Source organism: Rhagoletis pomonella, unplaced genomic scaffold, assembly GCF_013731165.1.
Source record: "Rhagoletis pomonella isolate Grant_MI unplaced genomic scaffold, Rhpom_1.0 Rhpom_scaffold_00002, whole genome shotgun sequence".
NCBI classification, from domain to species: Eukaryota; Metazoa; Arthropoda; class Insecta; order Diptera; family Tephritidae; genus Rhagoletis; species Rhagoletis pomonella.
The window spans coordinates 60,313,807-60,334,476 of record NW_023458556.1 but is presented as its reverse complement, the minus strand read 5'-3'; the positions used below and the strand labels follow the sequence as shown (position 1 = coordinate 60,334,476).

The following is a 20,670-nucleotide window of genomic DNA, read 5'->3' as shown; positions in this document are numbered from 1 at the left end:
AAAAAAAATTGTCAACCATTCTTGTAGCTTGTTTTTTAAAAGAAGTTCATAAAACTTCGTAACAATTCCTATCGAATCAATACATTTCAAAAAATGTGAAATTTGATGCAAAAATTTCATTCGTTTGCGAAATATTTTAAAACTAACGTTTCTTACCCTAATGTGTGACTTTTCACACATAAGGCAGCTGCTTGTATTTCTCTATAAAAATTCGCTTGCTGTACTTTCAATGTATGTACATATGGGTATGTAAATGCATGTATGGACGTGCCTCCTCGTGTATGTAAATATATTTGCACGATTTTCATAAAAATATCAGGCATGTTCTGCAATTCACTGCCGAGGAAATTTCAGAATTTGTGTTTCACTTTCCGAGTTTTATATTCAGTTTCTGGAATCATAGCTCAAACAATTAATTTTTTGGGTAAATTTCTTATTGCACAAACTTGGAGTACTATTATAGTAATAATAATAATAACATGGCGTTTACACATATGTTAGTGTTTGGCCGAGCTTCTCCTCCGATTTGTGGCGTGCGCCTTGATGTTGAACGGCGATTGTATTTTTATGTTTTTCATGGCAGAAATGCACTCGGAGGTTTACCATTACCTGCCGAGGGGCGACCGCTGTTAAGAAAAAAACCTTTTTACTTAATTTTTTTGCGATTTTGCTTTGACCAGGGCTTGAACCCAGGCGCTGCGGAGTGGAAGCCCCTTTATATTCCAGAGAACCCAGCTATCAAAAAAACGCATATTTTACGAACATCGACAAAAAGTTAGAGAAAGGTTCGTAAACGATAATAATAGAAAGAGGTTTGTACATCGTTATTTGTCACCACAAGAAAAAGTTTTCATTTTGTTGGAAATTTTTCTTGAACCACAATATCTTCGTAGACGCTCCACAATTTCAAGCGAAAAAGTACTCGAAAACGAATCGTAAACGGCTATCATGAACGACTTTTTAACCGAGTTTTCTTCGAGAAAATATCCAGTTACGAGCTCGTTTACGATGATTTTGCTGGCTGGGAAGAGACACACTCGTACATATATTCATGTATTTACATATTTACATATCTGTGTAATGTACCTATTCGAACAACTCATCGCCAGCCTACAACGACTAATTAGCATATTAAGCCGTAATTAGTTGTATGTAATTAATTTGATGTAGTTGCTGACGGCATTGGCGGTTGGTGCGGCCATGACAGTGGCAGTGGCAATGGCAATTAAACTGTTGGTAGGCAATTGTTGATTTGTTATTGTTACCAGTGTTGGTTATGCACATTTATGCATTGGTTTGTAATTAAAATGCGCCACACACACACATTCATCCATACATACATATATTCTAGCAGTAAATCTGGGTTCGACAGCTTTGATTGCCACTAGCTTTAGCAGCAAACCTATCAGGTAGCATGAAAAGCAGTTACAACAAAGATATGAACATCGAAGCAGCTTAATATTGCCTACTTTAGCTGCAGCAAACAACGGTTTTTTTTCGTTCAGATTAATTTCATTTTATTTGTTGCAGCGGATTTTGATGCAACACGGTTGTTGCATGTTGCTATCCGCGCAGCAAAATTACAAAACTCAATTTATGCTTGTGTTGGTGCGCAAGCGAGTAGTTGGGTGTATGTGTGTGTGTGTGTAAACTGCGCGGCATTTACATTTTGTTAATTTGCAATTGTTACAGACGGTCTCAGCTCAGCTCATGCAACAGCGGCAGTGACAGCAGAAGAGGAGGCGGCAACATGCAAACGCTGTAGAGAGATGTTGCTGTGTTTTAATTTGTTACTAATGCGTCCTCTAAACGTGTGTATTCAAGCGAGCTTGCATGTACATATATGTATGTATATGTAAGCATATAAGTACCACAAGTATTTGGCTTGCAACTTTTGCGCGTTCTTCACTAAAGTCTTTTGTTTCATTTGCTGCCTACTGCTAATTGCTGCATAAATGCTACACCAACAACAGCAAGCACAACACACATATCTAAATGCATTTGCATGCATTGTAAATCGGCTTGAGTTCATTCATTACATTGTCTTTTTTCTTCGTTTCATGCTATTTTTAATTGTACATATATAAAATACTATACATATATATATATACATACATATGTCGTAATTATGTACATATATGCAACTGCCGCTCCTCATTTTCAGCAGCAACGCCTTTTTAACTCCGTTTTGGTTTAATGAGCAAAAATTCAACTAATACTTCCCATATACCAAACGAAAGGAAATACAATTTTGCAACAATTTGTTGCCTTAAAACACTCAGTTTTTAGTAAATTTATATAAAATTTGTACACAATAGTATTTCTATTACTCTAAAGAACTTATATTCCGAAAATCAAAGTTATGTCTGCAAAAGCTAAGTTGCTAAAGCACTTTAAAGGCTCAAAATTGATCCCAAACTGATCGCTTACAAAAATGATAGATGCGCGTTTTTGTGAAGCTCTTCAAATTACAACCACAACATTTGAACAAGGCATCCATACCGAATCGTAAGGCCGAGGCCACGCAATGAGCGGCTTAAAATTGGAATATATGAAATACTACTGAAGTGGCCACGCAATGAGCGGCATTTCTGTATGACGCCGCTCACCGCCCACCGCTCAGCTCGTTGCGTGGCCTCGGCCTAAGACGTATTCTGCAACAAACAGAAAACACGGCTACATGTGTGTATGAAAATAAAGATACCATTGCGAAAAATGTATGTACATTAGGGCGGGTCAATTTGTATGGCATATTTTTTTTACTATAGGCGTAGAGGATTCTTCGTGTACTTCTACGCGAATTTGCCGAAGAAACCATGGGTCTAAAATCAATTTGGAGCTTGCCAAATTGCGAAAATAAGTTTCCCTTACTAAACAATTTGCTGTAGTTTCGCAAAGGAGCGCTTTGAAATTTTATAAAAACATGGTAGAAAGGTTTCTGGTGTGAGGAATTTATTTCTAGGCTTATCTTATTTCTTAAACATCTGTCAGAGGGCGCAAAAGTGAAAATTTTCACATTTTCTTATTTATTTATTTTTTCATACAACTAAAATTCAGTACAGAATACATATGTACATATGTTGTATGTATAAGAAATTAAAATTTCTTACACATTTCCATTTCAAATCGAATTTTTACTAAATTAATTACAGTCACTGACAAAATTTAGTATCCGGTGATTTTTTTGAAATATTCATCTTTGGACTGTCTGTAGATAATGAGTGAAAATATATACCTATGTACATACATATGTATGCATTTGGTATTGAATTCTAGTTGTAAGAAAAAAATTCAAGAAGTAAAATATACAAATACAAATACAAATACCAAAGAACCCCTTATAGCATGTTTTTATACCTAATTTAGGCACTTATTTACAACACTACAGTAAATTGATAAGTAAACTAAGCCTATTTTCGCAATCTGGCAAACTCTAAATTGATTTTAGCGCCATAGTTTCTTGCATTGCACGTAAAATCTTTCTATGACCCGCCCTAATGTACATAAATGCGTAAATACATATGTATATCGTATTCAATGCAGTATATTCTTTTAAATACAAATATTTAAATATGCAACAATAAGAATTTTACAATGAGCATATTTTTAAACTTTATATGTTTTTTCATTTATCTAACCATTTTTTACACTTAGCAACAAAAAATGCAGAAAAAGTAACCAAAATTATTAATAAAAAGATTATTGTTTAGCACAACTCTTAAAAACTGAGAAGAAGAATTTATTTCTTTTCATTAAAAAAGAAATTAGTACCGCAGCCGGTAGGATTCGAACCTACGCTCCCAGAGGGAATCTGATTTCGAGTCAGACGCCTTAACCACTCGGCCACGACTGCTTCGAAGTAAAAGCCGCCAAAGTGCACACACGATGCCGTCCCATTCTTTCCTATGTAGTGGATAGGATTTTTGTAAATAAGTACGTGCATATTGTATGTACATACATATGTACATACATACTTATCTGTACCTACATACTAGATATGAATAATCTAAAGAATGCAAACAAATGTTAACAACAAACTTTAAAAGTTTACTTTACCAAGAAAAAATAATAACAAATGATAATAAGTAACAACAAAAATATTGTGTACCCATAGATAAGATGCAAAAATGCGGCAATGCCGCTTATGAAAGGGAAATTACGATTTCTTTGTCAATGGTATGGACAAACAAACAGCAAAACAGTCAATTCAGTTAAGTTCAGTGTCGAAGCGCGTATTTTATAGTTAACAGTGATTTTCGAGTCGTAATAAAGGTAGAAAATAAGGAACTTGAGAAGCTTTAAAGCGTATGTTTTTACTGAAACATTTTAAGCTAGTTTTAAATGAAAAGCTAATGTGTTTTTATTAATTTGTCTACAGTGAAGACGTGACGTAATTTTGTCTGAAATCTTGTGTAATTTCTTCTGAGAAGAGGATATGCTTGTGTGTCTTCTAACTCTAACTTTAAAGTTTAAACGCATCTCCTGAAAAAGCATTTTTTCTAAGTTAACATATCTTCGGCTCTGTTTGCTGTAATTCCACACTCCAAAGAAATGAACAGAGATAAGAGATAGGATAAGAGATAGGAGATTAAAAATTAAGATTAGAATTGAGAATCAAATTAGGATTAAGATGTACTTACATGTAGATTTAGACGAACATAACTATAAAACTGAAGATTAAAGTTGCAAACAGATTGAAAGCAAAGCTGAGGATGGAGATGAAGATTTAGCTGAAGGCGAATTGCATTTAACTGACAACATACACAACATCTTCACCTCCGGTTTTGCTCGCACTTTGCTAACTTTCGCAAAAAATTAATTTGTTTACCACGGCAACGTTTTTCGCCTTCAGATTCAGCTTCGTCTATGTGTTGTTGCTCACCTCGCTCCACCTCAACTAACTCACCTCAACTCAACATTACCTACCTCAACTCACCACATTTTAACTCAACTCAATTCAACTTGTCTCACCTCAACTAATCTCACCGCAATTCAACTCACCTCATCTCATCTTAGATCATTGAAGCAAATCACAAATAAATTTTATTCCTGAATTGATTAGCGAATCAAATCATAAATAAAATAGATTTTTTGAGCTGTGACTTGATCAATTAATGCCGGCGCTCAGTAAGTAGTTTCTATTCAAAAGTTTATGGTGAAAATCGATTTTGAGACTATTCGATTATCGCTTTCTTTTCAACTGTAATAAATGGAAAAATAAAGTGAGGGAATATTTGTGTAACACCCTATTAAGCTGGCATTTCAGGGTACTATTTTATATATATATAAGGAAAATTTGAAAGTTAGGAGGGGGGAGGCTCGAGCACCCCCCTGCCCCTACCTGGCTACGCCCATGAACATAGGTAAATATGTATAATACTGAACCAATTTTACCCAATGTCATTAGTTTTTTGAGGCTGATAGATACAACTTTCGACTACTTGTAAAAACTCACCTGACCAAGTTTGGTTGCCAAATTTAAATACTAATGCTTAAAATTTATTGTATAGAATTTATTTTTATCAATCAGGCAAAGCTTTTCTATTTAAATTTTATAGAGGCTTTTACGTTGGTGCATGAAGATATTGCCTGAGAAGACCACTAGTAAGATTTTCCGAAGAATAGTAAGCAGCTAATGGGTTAAAATGTGCGAAAAGATTTCCCATAAAATTTTACTACATATTTATTTTAACCATTTTTACTTAGGCCGGGACATGAAAACTTTAGTAGGCCATAAATAAATAAAATACGAGCCAACTTTTGCAAATCCATCGAGTGTTTTAATATTGGATGGGTATACTTTCAGAAAATATGAGCAAAGTCCGGACTGGTTTCGGCTGTCGCACAGTGTTATATGTGATGTTTTATACAATTAGATGCATACATACGAGTATATTATGTAATGCTAGATAAGTATCTAAATTTAAAAGGACTATTTAGACTAAGTACATACGCGCAGAAAAACCGAAAAATGATATCTAAAATAAAGCTTGAGTCAGGTCATGTCAAGGAAATCAACAAAATCTTAAGGAATAAAGTGAATAAATAACATATTTATATAAGTATATGTATGTATATTTAGTCAACGATTATATTAAGTTTACATACATGTGTACATCTGCTTACGAATACCAACTTACTGACTCATAAATTACGTATGAAATAATGTTTGATGTTAAATGGGTAATATGTATGCGTCGACTTTCTACAGAGCAGATAAATACGTGTCTGACGCGCACCTTTTCCCCATATACTTATACATACATACATACAAACATAAAGTTAGATACATATAGGTATGCGTAAATATGTATATTTTTGTTGAAAATCGTATTGTACTTGTTTTTTTCCCGCAATCACCCAAGCATTTAGCCACCCATGCACCCATTTGAGCTACTGGCGGCTACCCGACGCATTTTGGATCGATAAAATTCGTCTACGTAAGGTTTATATTTACTATGTTCACTATGTAGTGGCGAAAAGAATATATACATATATATGTACATATTTAGTAGGATTTGTTGCTGTAGAAACATTTGTTTTGAATGTGTATAAGAGGCTACTGAGCATTTAGCAGCGCACATATATACACTGGCGGCAGTTATATTTAATTAGAGTCCGACCGATTCCAATTTTTTTTTCAGGTACCAATGCCGATGCCGATTAATCGGCTTATGGGGAAAGAATCGTCCGATGCCGATGCCGATGCCGATTCCATAAAAAATTACAAATAAATGTATTAATTCATAAAATCAGTACATTTCACGGCGTTAAAAAAAAAAAGAAATAATTGAATCAATTGGCTTGTTTTGCAACATTACATACACATGTATGTATGTACATACATACATAGGATGTGTAAAAATATATGTATATATATCACATTTATGTACATTACATAAACACTTTTTTATACGGTGCTAAGAAAAAAATATTTAGGAACATAAAATTTCATTTCGTTTTGTACTAAAATACGCTCTTTTGCACTCAATGCATAAGAACTTATATGCTAGGTACGTATGTACATACATATAGTGGTCCACAAAATAAAAGAATTGCGATATTTTGACCGATTTTATCATTTTTTTTAATGTTTTAATGTTTATTATTTTTTTTTTTATAAAAGTCTAGCTGGTATACAACAAACACCATATAAATTCAGATTTCAAACTTTGTACAAAAATTAGAAAAATTCTGCATATTTTCACCAAAATTTCAAACTTTTTAATCAGAATTTTGGTATGCACTTTTTTAGATCATTTCATTCTAGTATAACGAAGTGCAAGTTTCAAGCTGCTATAAAATCCCGTTAATTTTTTGGCAATTTTTTTTGTTGGCAGTGTTCTCCCTAAAAATAATTTTTGTGAGCTGTCTGCAAATGTTTTTTAAAGTTGGCTGTCGCTTCACCTGAACATTTGAAAAGAAATTCCAAAGAATCGGCGAAAAAAGGCCGATGCCGATGCCGATGCTCAATTTTGTGCCGATACTAGCCGATGCCGATGCCGATCCCGATTAATCGGTCGGACTCTAGTTATAATAGACTCGTCGTACTTTGAAGTTTTGGCTATATTTCTTAAGTTTATTTTATGTTTAATATTTTTTTATAAAAGCCCAGGTAGTTATTGTTGAAAATACTTATGTATTTAAATATGTATTTGTATTTGTATATGTGCATATAAAATGCACTCATAAGCTTATTATACTTTATTTACCAGCTTCGCATAATTGTAATACTTATAAGCATATTCTTGATACATTAAACAGTCAGTCCACTCATAAACCTCAAACCGTCGTGTTCTTTATTCTCTCTCTACAGTTATACAACAAGCACCATATAAATCTGATTTTCAAATTTTGAACAAAAATTATAAAAATTCGAAAAATTTTCACTTTTTATTCAGAATTTTTAGAAAAATGCAATGCTGACGATACTAGGCATTCTCTTCCATATAAAAAAAATTGTCGAGCACTCTTTGTATGGGAAAGTAGCATAAGTTCGGGCGAAACTGATCTTTATGTACCCGGCGCAGGTATCAAATATCGTCGCTTCAACTTCCTCTAAACTACCTTTGCATGATGAGCAGGGGGGTTTTTCAAACTTTTTCGTTAATGTGCTGAATTAGAATTAATGAAATAATTAAACCAAGTTTGGTAGAAATCCCTAATGTGGTTACCGAGATATACCTTGTAGTCATAAAGTGGGCGGTGCCACGCCCAATTCCTAAAAGTCTATAGAAGTCTTATTTATTGTTGAGAGATGATTGTAACTATGAACTTGGAGCGTCCTCAATTATTGAAATATCGGAGTTTTCGGATGTCTGAAATTCACCGTTATACGGGAAGTGGGTGTAATTTTATTCCGATTTGAATAATTTTCAACGAATTTATTCCTTGTACTAAGGTTATTAAGTGCACCGAGTTTGGTAGAAATTGATGAATCAGTTACCGAGATACACATTTGTAGTCATAAGGGGGCTGCGCCACGCCCATTATCCAAAAATATATAATAATCTAATTTTTTACTAAGTGGTTATAGATTTTGAGTCAATTAGCGTCAGTAGTCACTGATTTATCGTAGTTTTCGTGTTTCTGTAAATTATCGTTATATGGGAGGTGGGCGTGGTTTATTGATCGATTTCAAAGATTTTCAACAGATTTCTTAGCTAGGGCCTAGGCAAGGTTCGTACCGAGCTTGGTAAGGATTGGTGAAGCGGCTACTGAGATACAGCATTTCATCATAAGTGGGCGGGGTAACGCCCATTTTCCAAAAATTTCATAATAATATTATTTTTTACCAAAATTCGACTTTACATACTCATTTTCAACAATTCGGATCCAATATATGTATACTGAAATATCGTAGTTCTTGCATTTTTCGAAAACACCCTTATAAGGTAAGTGGGCGTGGTTACAGCCTGATTTTGCCAATTTTCAATACCAACCTACCTTAGGTAAAGGGAAACCTACCTACCGAATTTCATAGAGATATCAAAATTTTCGCTCGCGATATCGTGTACACGGACGGACGGACAGACAGAGATGGCTTAATGGACTTCTCTATTCATTCTGAACATTTATGTATTCATTTTTCTATATCTATCTCAGTTCGTTTTGGCTGTTACAAACAACCGTTATGTGAATAAAGTTAATATACCCTTGTGCACAAGTGCGCTCGGGTATAAAAATGCGTGACACCGTCAGCAAAAAAAATTCTTAAAAATCAACCTTATTTTGTAGCCAAACGAAACTTGCCCTTTATTATACTAAAATTGAAATGGCTACAAAACTGCACATAAAATTCTGAATAAAAAGTTTGAAATTTTGATGAAAATTGGTCGAATTCTTATGATTTTTATACAAAGTTTGAAAAGTGGATTTATATGGCGTTTGTTGTATAACTATTAAACATAAAATAAATCAAAGAAATATAGTCAAAAGTTCAAAGTAAGCCGAGTCTATTATATCTGCCACCACTGTATATATAAAAGACAAAAGTTGTTTTAGAACCAAAAATTATATTTTTTATAAATACAAAACAATTTTTCTGAAAACCACTTCAGATGATAGAAAAGTTTAAGCTTAAAAGGTAGGAGGTTCCATAAGAAACTGAACATTTTAGTAAAACTGCCAACTGAAGCCAAGTCCTTCTCCACTTGGTCTTTCCATTGCAGAGGAAATCTATTTTGAGCTATTGTCAAATCGGTCTAGCTCACGTAAATTTTATAAATTTCCGAAATATTTTGGGGGAAGTTTAAAACAATTTTTTTCGGAGTTGTTATTTGATTTTTTTCATTGTGAATGAAGTTGAACATTTGAAAGCCTAGCTGTAGCTAAACGTACACAGGTGCTTTATGTTATATTTTATTGTATTTTCGTTTCTACCAATAAATGTCGCCTTTTAGTTGCCCCTCCCTCTTTTCGTGTATGATTCTAAAATAGGGGTAAACCGGCTAAAAAATTAATTGTGCGTTTCTTAAAATATCACACTCTTTTAAGGGAAAATAGGCACATTCTCTGCCCTTTAAAGCTCTGTGGGGGAAGATGGTTGCCCTGAAAATCAAATAGTTGCTTAAAACGACAATATTATGAAATGTGTGAGCCAAATAGGGATAAGTAGGCAAAAACATGCACTTTTTCAGGACTGAGTGTAACATGAAACATTTTTTTTTTGCACCGTGGAAGGGCAATATTTCTTGTAAGAAACGAAATCACCATTAGCTTTTAGCAGATTCGGCTTGGAATGACGTCAGAGGCAACTTTTTTTATTTTCTTTTTTTGGTTCTGGATTTTCTTTATTACGAACAGGCATCTGTAAAGTGAAGGACAAAATCAAACGATGAAGAAAATTAGTTCAAGTTGAACATTTGAAGAGTTATTTACAGAGTGGCTGTAGCTGAGTGTGCATAGACGCTCGATTTTATTTGCTAACTTTCGCAGAAGGTCCGGGTTTAAATCCCGTCAGAGGCAACATGTTAAGATGAAAAAATTTTTTTTTTTGTGTCTCCGCACTATGAAAAAGCATCTGCGAAGTGTAGAACATAAAATTAAAACGAAAAAATCGGAAAAAGATCACCAAAACATCGTTAATAATATCAACAATGGCATTGTTAATATTAAACAAAAATCACTCTGATTCCTTTTCAAATTTGAATTTGGGATTATTTTAGGTTGATTTTGTTCTCGGTGTACAAATTTAATAAAAATTTATATATTAATTATTCCTATAAAGGAAATACTTAAAAACCTTTTATTTAATTTTAATACTTAACCATCGTGATCCGTTCTGGTACTTGTAATATGCATCTATACCCACTCGGTTACAACAGCATTGCGCAAACAGCATATTTTTTACACTTTTTTTATTTTCAATTGAAATTGCTTTCCGCTATCCACCTCAGTGGATATCAATCTCGTAAATGCACCTTGTTCTGTGAAAAGTACATATATGCCGCGTAACGCTTTAAACATTTATAAACAGAATTTATAAGTATAATTTTTTCCATTCAAAAAAATCCTAGGGAGTGAGAGATTAATAAAGAAAACAATTTTGGACAACTTTACTGCACAGTCATTAATTGTTACATTGTTGGGCAACGCGGCATAGTTGAACCGTGGGAAATGAAGCGGCTGATATTCCCGAAAGAAAAAAGTCTGCACAGGGAGTAGAAAGTAGAGCAGACAGGAGACATCAACAAGGAGAATCCAAGTACAACTTCACCTTCACTAGGCACGAAGTAAAAAGTGTTGCAGGCTTTCTTACTTACCTCTTCTGGGTAATGAAGCACTTGTGCAGCTTATGTCAAGAGAAAAAGTAAACAGCAGAGTAGATTGTGTACCAGTGCAAAGGCCTTCGCTTCGCTACCTAGGATCATTGTACGCAGAAGCATGCAGCAAAGTGACCCCGCGAAGTTCCTTACAGATAAGTGGATCTAAGTAGATCTTTACCCAAATAGAGGTTCATTACAAATGATCGTCGCTGGTTGTAGTTGCTACTTGACCTTTTCCCCCCTCTAAATATTCAACTTATCTAACCAATCTAGAAGTTAAGCCAAGAAAACTGCTTGAGAATATGTTGCTAATATAAATTTTAATTCCCATGAATTTCTCTACCAAAAACCAATGGATCGATTTCGAACGTTTTAAAATGTTTTGGGAACTATCTACTTGCAGCCTACGAGCCTAAGAACTGCTTACACATCCATACATATATGCAAAAAATTTCACTTGCGAAATCTAACTTCCTTTTACTCCTTATCAACAATCCCTCCACGTTCTTATTTGCATACGTACATACATATGTACATATACAATTATTTGTTTCAAATTATTGCAAGCTGTCGAAATTGCCAAAACTCAAGCTGCTAAAAATACCACACACACACAAAAAGTTCATTGAACTAAAATGCCCAGACCACAAAGGTGCGATTGCGAATGCGCCAGTAGGATAAGACAAATAGCCTCCACACATACACAACGTGCGGGTCTCTGTCGATGGAACTGCGAGTCGAATTGAAACAAAATAAAATTGCACGAAAAAAGGATCAACGTGACCAACGAATGAGAAAGTCTCACAGGACTACAACAAATGGCTTGATGGCTGATGGCTGGCTGGCGGGCTGGTTGAATTTGTTGTGTCTGGCCGCAGCGGGCGCACAACTAACTAAAGCCTCACGTAAAATACAGCGGCGGACATTCAGTCTTACAAACGAACGCATTACGCACGAAAGGCTGTTAGGATAAAGAGCCGAAAGGTTCTTGACATGACCAACACGCACGCACGCACACCGATAGACAATACGTTCTTGTCAGTGAACCGACAGACAGTTGGTTAGGCGGCAGTGTAGGCGGTCGAGAGGCTTTCCAGACAGAAAACTACATAATGCACATACATACATGCATAAAGCTTTTAAGTAAATGCATACATACATATGTAACTACATATGAAAGTATATAGAAAGAAATATTAGTACGAGTGGATACATATGTGATATTTGGTTGCTTATGTAACTATATAAGGGCAATACTTGCATATCCAATATGCTCATGGATATGCGTTCAATTAATGGCCGATAGGATAATGAACCATCGAATTGCACTTACTATTGTAGACACAAGAGAAAATAAAGATTTAGATAAATAAAAGCCAATTGAAATATGTACAAGCGTAAGTGCACCGTTATTTATTTTTGACCCCTCGGTTATCCGATGATTTATTTAAATAAAAAAAATTGCTTTAATGTTCAATTGATATAAGTGTAATCCAGTAGCACTTTAATTTTTTAGGATGCCGGGTGTACTAGGAAATTTTTGCAAAGAATATATATTCTCTGATTAAATTAATGACCACATACTGGTATTCTAAGGACGTCTGAATTCGTTTTTTTCTGTACGGAAGAAGGGACAGATTTTTACCTCAACAATTTCAGACAGACGAGAAAATTGCGGTTTGACTTCGGTTTGATACGCACACATAGAAACTTACTTACTTACAAATATTTTATTATTACCAGACGAATAGTAACGACGGGCGTGTTGCCAACTTTCAAATTTCAAAAAGCACCAAACCTTGGAAAAAGAGCGTTTTACCGTACTAAGAGCACTAATTTTTTTTTTTAATCAAAGGATACTCTTTTTTCATAACAGTTTGTGGTAAACAAAAGGAAAAAAAGAAACACTATTTACATGTATAAATAAATACCAGAGAGCTGCATGGATACACTCGCACTCATTTATTTCCAAACATAACGTGCGATATCATTGAAAAAACATTGTCGGTTGAGTGAGTAATGCACACTATCAAGTGCTCGATTCAAATAACAAGTGCTTGATTTGAAAAACGAGTGCATGGCATTACTGCTATAATGAAAGTATCAAAGAAAAAACATCTGCAAAGACAATTTTTGTTAATATTATAATGCAAAAATATCAACTGATTAAGGGCATCATCATTTGACAAAAGTTGGCATCTTTTGTCAGAAATAACATTTCCAGCAGAAGAAAAAACTCTTTCTGACGATGCGGTAGTTGAAGGAGTGGCTATTACTCTACGGCTGAGTTTATGCAGCAGCGGCACCCACCAATTAATTATATCGAAGTCCGTGTGAAAATATACCTCAATATTTTCATATCGCCGCAGCTCTGAAGTAGCTTTATCAGTTCTGCTCACAAAGGTAGGTTGTTTAAGAAGTCCTGAAAACAGCTCAAAGTTGTCTGAAGGTAACAAAGGTGTATCCGCAATTTGTGGTTCCGTTGTACTGTCAGAATTCTCAATTAACGTTCTCATAATTTGTAAACATTTCTCTTTTGTGTACCTTTGCTCAGATTCGGTAAAGTTCTTGAGCTCTTTTGCTGGCGGGTATAAAAAAGCACAATTTTGTGCAAATCTGTTAGTTTTTAACAGCAACTGTTTTTAAATAATAAAGCAACTTATTTTTCAAGTCCCTTATAAAGCCGATGTCTTCTGAGGTAACATTGCATTTCTTTTGTAGACTAATTATATAAATGTACGTCAGGTGCATAACTAAATAATTTAGTAAAACTAATATATTTAAAAAAATACTTCATCAATATCATTCGATTGCTCGACTTGCTTTTCATAACAGCATTTTTCACTCGCTTGACTTGATTTGGAAAGAGTATATCAATGCCATATTTGAAATCAAATGAGTACACTGCAGCTAAACATTGATTTCAAAACTAACTATGAATCTCACTGTTTGTACGGTGTTTCTCACTAACCTTATAGAGTTCACAGCAATGAGTTCATACTGTTTACATGGAAGTGAGTAAACTCATGCTGTTGTCTGATAAATACCCATTCATGCTTACGAAGTAATACCGAAGTACTGCACATTAAATCTGGTATATCTGGAGAAAAAACAATCGAATCGGAACAAACGAAATTGAATTTTAAGTAGAAATGAGCGAAAAAATTTGTTGTTTTATAATATATCTCCAAATATTGCGAAAACCCGTGTTTTTACACTTAGAGGTTAGGATATCTCAAAATTCTGGCGTGGTAGAGAAATTCTGCAGCCAGTTTTGGATTCAGCACTGAAAAATCTACAAAAACAGATGCACTCAGGTGGCAAAAAGAGATAAAATTTTTCGAACTGTGTAATCAATCAATAATCAAGAAAATAAAGAAATAAATACATAACTTATCTGCGTGCTAGCATTTTCAACGCGAGTACAATTTTACAAGAACGCAAGAACGTGGGTTTGCAAATTCATCTTTTTATCAATCATGGTCTACATTTTAGTGCATTTAAATTTGTAGATTCTTGTAAATTCAGGAATTTTAGTTTAAAAAAAAGCACTAAAAAGGGCACTAGGCACTAAACCCTTTTGTTTGGCGTTTCAATTTTCAAAAAGCACTAAATCTAGTGCCTAAAGCACTAAGTTGGCAACTATGACGACGGGAGTTTTGCGATAGGCATACTTGAACGGAAATTTCAGAAAAGTCAGCGAATGGGCACATACCCAATCATATTCCAGGCGGAAGTTTTCGCAATGGACGTCTGTGTTGTCGAATATCTTCGTAGAAGGACCAACCCACCAAAAATGGGTTATTGATATGGTCCTAAAGGTACACAGTACAGATTTGTACATTTTTGTAAGTGATATATAAAAATAAGTGCACGTTTTGTGTTACCTTATAACTTGAGAACGGCTCAACCGAATTCAACAAAATTTCTACGGCATATTCGTGCTATCATGCAAATGGTTTATGTGAATTTTGCAGGAATTTGGAAAAAGGGAACGTGGCATCTCTTGAAATATTTGTGGTAGAGTACTGGAAATTCGTATAGAGATATACGTATGAAATAACTCCATACTCATGGAGAAAAATGGACGGTATTGGAAAAGGGGGCGTGGCACCTCCCATCTTATATTCTACTAATATTATAAATGTGAAAGTTTGTATGTTTGGACGTTTGGTGGTGCATTACGCGGAAACGACTGAAAGGATGTGCATGAAGTTATGCACTTTGATAGTTTATGGTATAGATTGAAAAATAGGCTACTATTTTAAAAGTTGACACCGGTTAAAAGAGTTTAATTAAATTAACAAGTTCAATCAAATGTTGAATGCAAGTGTCAAACGAAAAAAAGTTTAAGAGAGCTTAATTTCGAAGATATTTTTGAAGAGGGTTGCCATCCTACTAATATTATTAATGTGAAAGTTTGTCTGTTTATGTTTTTGGATGTTTGGGGTTTCATCATGCGGAAATGACTGAATGGATTTGCATGGAATTTTGTACACAGATAGTTTATGAACTAGATTAGAAAATAGGCTACTTAAACCTGTTAAATAAGTTAAATTAAATTAGTAAGTTCTATCAAATATTATCTTATTATTCTATCTTAATTTCGAAGATATTTTTGAAGAGGGTTACCACCTGTTTAAAAAGGAAGTTTCGCACACAGATGGTTTATGACCTGGATTAAAAAATAGGCTACTTGCTTAACCGCTTTCCCGATCAGAACCAAATTTGGTACACTTAATGCGGATTTCCGAAAGATGGTCTTAGACAGAAAATAATTCCATCAAATATTATCTTATTATTATATCTTAATTTCGAAGATATTTTTGAAGAGTGTTGCCACCTGTTTAAAAAGGAAATTTCGCACACAGATGGTTTATGACCTGGATTAAAAAAGAGGCTACTTGCTTAACCGCTTTCCCCATCAGAACCAAATATGGTACACTTAATGCGGATTTCCCAAGGATGCTCTTAGACAGAAAATAATTCCGATAAATCAAGAGTGGTAGCCCCACCCAAACAAATTGGAATTTTCATAATGTATGTATGTATGTATGTATGTATGTAAAATTTAATTCATACTTACAAAGAAAAATGGGCGTGGCACCTCCCATACTAACTGAAACTTTCATATTGCATATCTCTTCAAATATTTTGGGTAGAATACTCCAGCTTGATATCAATCCCATACCACTGATGCCACATGTAGGGAAAACTCCATACTTGTAGGGATTTTTGGCTATAAAAATGCGTGTGTAGGGAAAAAGGGCAGATTTTTTTTATATATCTTAGGATGTAGGGAATTTTTGAAATGTGAATAAAAATGTTTTGTAACATACGAATCTACATACATATGTATATTGAACTAAAAAATTTCCGCGAGCCTGCGCGTGTTACACCGAGATATCAACAAGCAAGGCGAATTTATATGCGTACATACATGGAACTTTTGATTTCTCTTGATATTTGAACTGGAGTGAATTATGGATCAAATTTTGATGTTTAAAGCTGACGATTACACTCTAGAAATTATTCACGACGCTGCATTGAATACGCAGAAATGAGTAAATAAACGTGTTAACTTCATATTTTATAAACGAATGGACATAGTTTCGTATTACCTGCCATTGTGCATCGAAAACTAAATTTAAAAAAATGGACTTGGCACCGTTTCACCTTTGGGTAGCGATATATGCTTTCAGAAATGAGTTCGTCATCAGAGTCACAGTCGGAAGCGGTATCAAGAAAGTACAAGAATTGATTTTATTTTATTTATTGTGCCTTAATAAGGTATAAGCCAATTTTCATTAAAATCTCCTTGAATTGCTTATTAAACCACCTGTTGTAAAAGTGCTTTGATTTAGAAAATTTGTACATAAATACTGCTGGAACCAAAGTAACTACTGTAGGGAATTTTTTCTGAGCGTAGGGAAAAGTAAAAATTTTTTTAGATGATGGTAGAGATTTTCGAAAAGAACATGTGACATCACTGTCCCATACTCATGGAGAAAAGTGAGAGTTATTGGACAAGGGGACGTGGGAACTCCAAAGCAAATTGGTTTTTTATGCTGTATATCTCTGGAAGTGTTTATTGCAGAGGATTCTATGCAATTGGGATATATAAAACGCATTCCATATTCGTGGAATTTCCCGTACAAATTGACTGTTTCTTACCACATATCCTGGGAAGTGTTTGTGGAAGAATTCTAGGACTTGGTATGGAGCTATGTAAGTATATAAAATTTTTAATGGAAGAAATGTGAGTTACTAGAAATGGAGACATGGTGCCTCCCAAACATAATAAAACTTTCATAATACATACATATATATGTATCTCTGGAAAGATAGAAAATTTCTGGACGTATTTTAAATTTGTTATGGAGATTTATTTTATCAGTACCGCACTGATACACAAAATTTCAGAATGGGATAGTCAGGCAGCATTAAAGGCCTTAGACTCATCTAGAATATTTAGCATCAAGGTTTGTGGTCACTTGTAAATCCCTTTTAAACCATCTAAGAGTCCAGAGAGTAACGCCTTGTTGGGTTCCCAGACATGAAGGGTTTGAAGGCAATGAAAGGCTGACTCTCTCGCAGAGCGTGGAGCCCAAATGCGCTTGCATGGTCCCGAGCCTTTCTGCGGTACATATCAAGGATGCAGTTCTGAACTACCTAGAAGCTGGAAGAGGGGGAGGGGGGAAGGGAGTGTATTAGAACTCTTACAAGCTACCTGATAGGATACTGCAAATTAGGGTAACATTTGGATAAAATGGGGCTTTCCGGAAACACGGACTGCATGTTTTGTGAGTCGGTGAACGAAACCCCAGAGCATATTGTATTGTATATGACTGCCCACGTATCATGTGTCGCAGACTGATACACCCTTAGGAACGATTACCTTCTCCATCCGAAATTTCTTTAATATTGGGCCCTTTTTTATAAATTCACATGACGTTTGACCTTTGCAGACCTTCAAAATTTCACTTTGCCTTCTGTGAATTTGATCTATTTACATTTTTTAGCATACATCATATCCATAAACGGTATAAGTAAGTTGGAGTTGAACTACTTAGTAGAGGTACCTCGCTGCTAATGGGCGTTCAGTGAGTTCTTCTGCGTCAGAAATGCCATCATCATTAATCAGTAAAAGAAAGGTTCAAGAGAGACCGTTCTTCACCCATAAAACAAGAGTTTTCAATATTCTAAACCAATACTCGTTTCATATTTATGTTGGTTTCTTTTTTGCATACTAAAAATTTAAAAATTCACATTGATCTCATTTGTCTGCTCCTTTTCAGTTCTCTTTGAAATGAATACAATTCTAAGCAAACTTCTTGGCGATCTCACAAATATTATCGATTCACCATTTCTAATATGGGAAATTCTCACTATGCTACGACACGGAGTCAGGGGTGAAAGTGGACAAGAGTTGGAAAATTTTCTGCAATTCTTATCAACCGATATTGGTATTTCCGGCAACGATTTAGAAAATCTCAAGCAGAAGTACTTCCTTGCAGCAACAACAGATATCTCGAAGGAATGTATTGCACCACCAGTACATAACACCGCCGCCAATGTACTATCGCCTTCCTGCACAGAAACAAAAAACATATGGATTGCAAATCGAATATTCGTTAAGTCCGGGGTCCGCCTAAGTAGAAACTTCATAAATGTACTGAAGCAGCAGTTTGCCTGCGGCATGCAGGAACTCGATTTCTGCGCCCCTCTTTTAGCTGCAGAAGCTATCAATCAATGGGTTAAGCGCGTAACCAACGAACGCATTCCCGCCATTATATCCTCGAATGATGTAGGGCCCGACACACAGGTAGTGCTTGCCAATGCGATCTATTTCAAAGCTCAGTGGAAGCAGCAATTCGAGCCGGTCGACACTAAAACAAAACCATTCTACATTGACGCACAACGAAGTGTTCTAGTGCCAATGATGAGCCAAGTGATAAGCGCACGTTATGCTTACTTGCCTGATCACGGAGTTAAGGTGGTGGAGTTGCCTTATCGGGATACAGATCTGGCTATGCTGGTCATCTTACCAACTGATGTATTGGCGGATTTTGGTGTTCTGACAAATCTGAGCCTGCCAAGCGCTGTAGATCAGTTGGTGTTTCGTAAGGTGTATGTAAAATTACCTAAATTTACTTTTGGTTGCACCATAGACGTACACAGCTTGTTGGCAAAGGTTCGTAGCTACGGTTTATTGCTAAAGTGATAATCTTTAGATTTGTTTTTTTTTTTAAATATGTTCATATACATTTTGCTAGTTCGGCGTGCGCGGGATTTTTAACGACAGCAAGGACTTTAACAGTCTTGTAGAAGGTAACATCTTCAATTTTGGAGTCTCGAAAATCATACAACAAGCTTTCATTAAAGTAAGCGAAGAGGGAACAGAAGCAGCTGCTGCGACTGGTAAGTGTGAGAGGACCTAAAACTATACTCGTACAAATGTATATTATTTTAACAATTTGTCACTTCTTCTTTCCACAAAGCCTGTTGTATTGATGGTGCCATTAGTTTTGAGGAGGAATTCATAGCGAATCGTCCATTCTACTTTTGTATAAAGAACAGAAGTTGCTTAAAACTTTTCGAAGGCTGTTATCTGCAACCGAATTGAACTTTCCGGAGGTGTTTTTGAATATATTGACTGATTGATTGAGTATTTTTCATCGTTTTATAAGCCAGTTCCATTTTTAATGTAGAGTAAAACAGTTGGTTTACACGAATTAAAGATTTTTTCTCATGTTATTAATTCTTTTACGTAAATAAATCTAGTAAGAAGAGTAACCGTCGTTTATGTATACTACAATATATGTATATCAGTCAGTTCTTGGCAGACAATATCGAACTTCCGCGTGCTTATCAAGATACCATGAAAAAGTCCTTTTTCATATGAAAACAAAACGGATCTGCACAACGGTGTCCTGTTCAAAATTCTGGTGCTCCCAAGAGGGAGCCATGTAAGAACCTATGAGGGTCGATAGAAACGCTTCCCGAGGGCTTCCATCTGCAGGCATATTTATCGAAAGAGTCTTCCATTGGGATAGGTTCCCTAAGGGACTCTGAAATACCTTCTTCAAGTGGATTTCCTACAATTTCGGTGAAACAAGACGAAATAAAGGTTCACCAGAGTGAACAGTCATAGCAGATTTGGCTCTTAAGTCTTCGGGTGGTGATTAAAATTTTCACAAAGGATCACCTGATCCTTGGTCCTTTGATCTATCTACATATATAGGGAAAGTCACTGCTGCGAGTACATGCCATACACATGGAGGAATGTATCGGTGTTATCTTCTGCAGCTTAACTAAATATGCATTCTTATTTATATGTTTCTTATTTTATAACTTCCTTCATTCTCAAAACCAATAAAAAATTTAAGACCTACACTTTGGA

General features: G+C 35.1%; 1 protein-coding gene and 1 non-coding gene across 2 annotated transcripts; one reads left to right on the top strand and one right to left on the bottom strand.

Moving 5' to 3' along the window:
* Nucleotides 1-3,771: 3,771 nt before the first annotated feature.
* Nucleotides 3,772-3,853, bottom strand: Trnas-cga. The gene has a single exon. It is a non-coding gene; the product is annotated as a tRNA-Ser (tRNA).
* A 333-nt stretch (nt 3,854-4,186) lies between these two features.
* LOC118733901 (serine protease inhibitor 42Dd-like) lies at nt 4,187-20,052 on the top strand. The gene is made up of 4 exons (XM_036463529.1): nt 4,187-4,272; nt 18,566-19,461; nt 19,544-19,688; nt 19,769-20,052. The coding sequence occupies exons 2-4, from the start codon at nt 18,577-18,579 to the stop codon at nt 19,891-19,893; spliced, it is 1,155 nt and encodes a 384-aa protein (XP_036319422.1). The 5' UTR covers nt 4,187-4,272; nt 18,566-18,576; the 3' UTR covers nt 19,894-20,052.
* The last annotated feature ends 618 nt before the right edge of the window (nt 20,053-20,670 follow it).

Coding starts and splice junctions, on each gene's coding strand:
- LOC118733901 (XM_036463529.1), top strand. CDS start 18,577: ATGAATACAATTCTAAGCAAACTTCTTGGCGATCTCACAAATATTATC. Junction 19,462..19,543: donor TACACAGCTTGTTGGCAAAG/GTTCGTAGCTAC, acceptor ACATTTTGCTAG/TTCGGCGTGCGCGGGATTTT. Junction 19,689..19,768: donor AGAAGCAGCTGCTGCGACTG/GTAAGTGTGAGA, acceptor CTTTCCACAAAG/CCTGTTGTATTGATGGTGCC.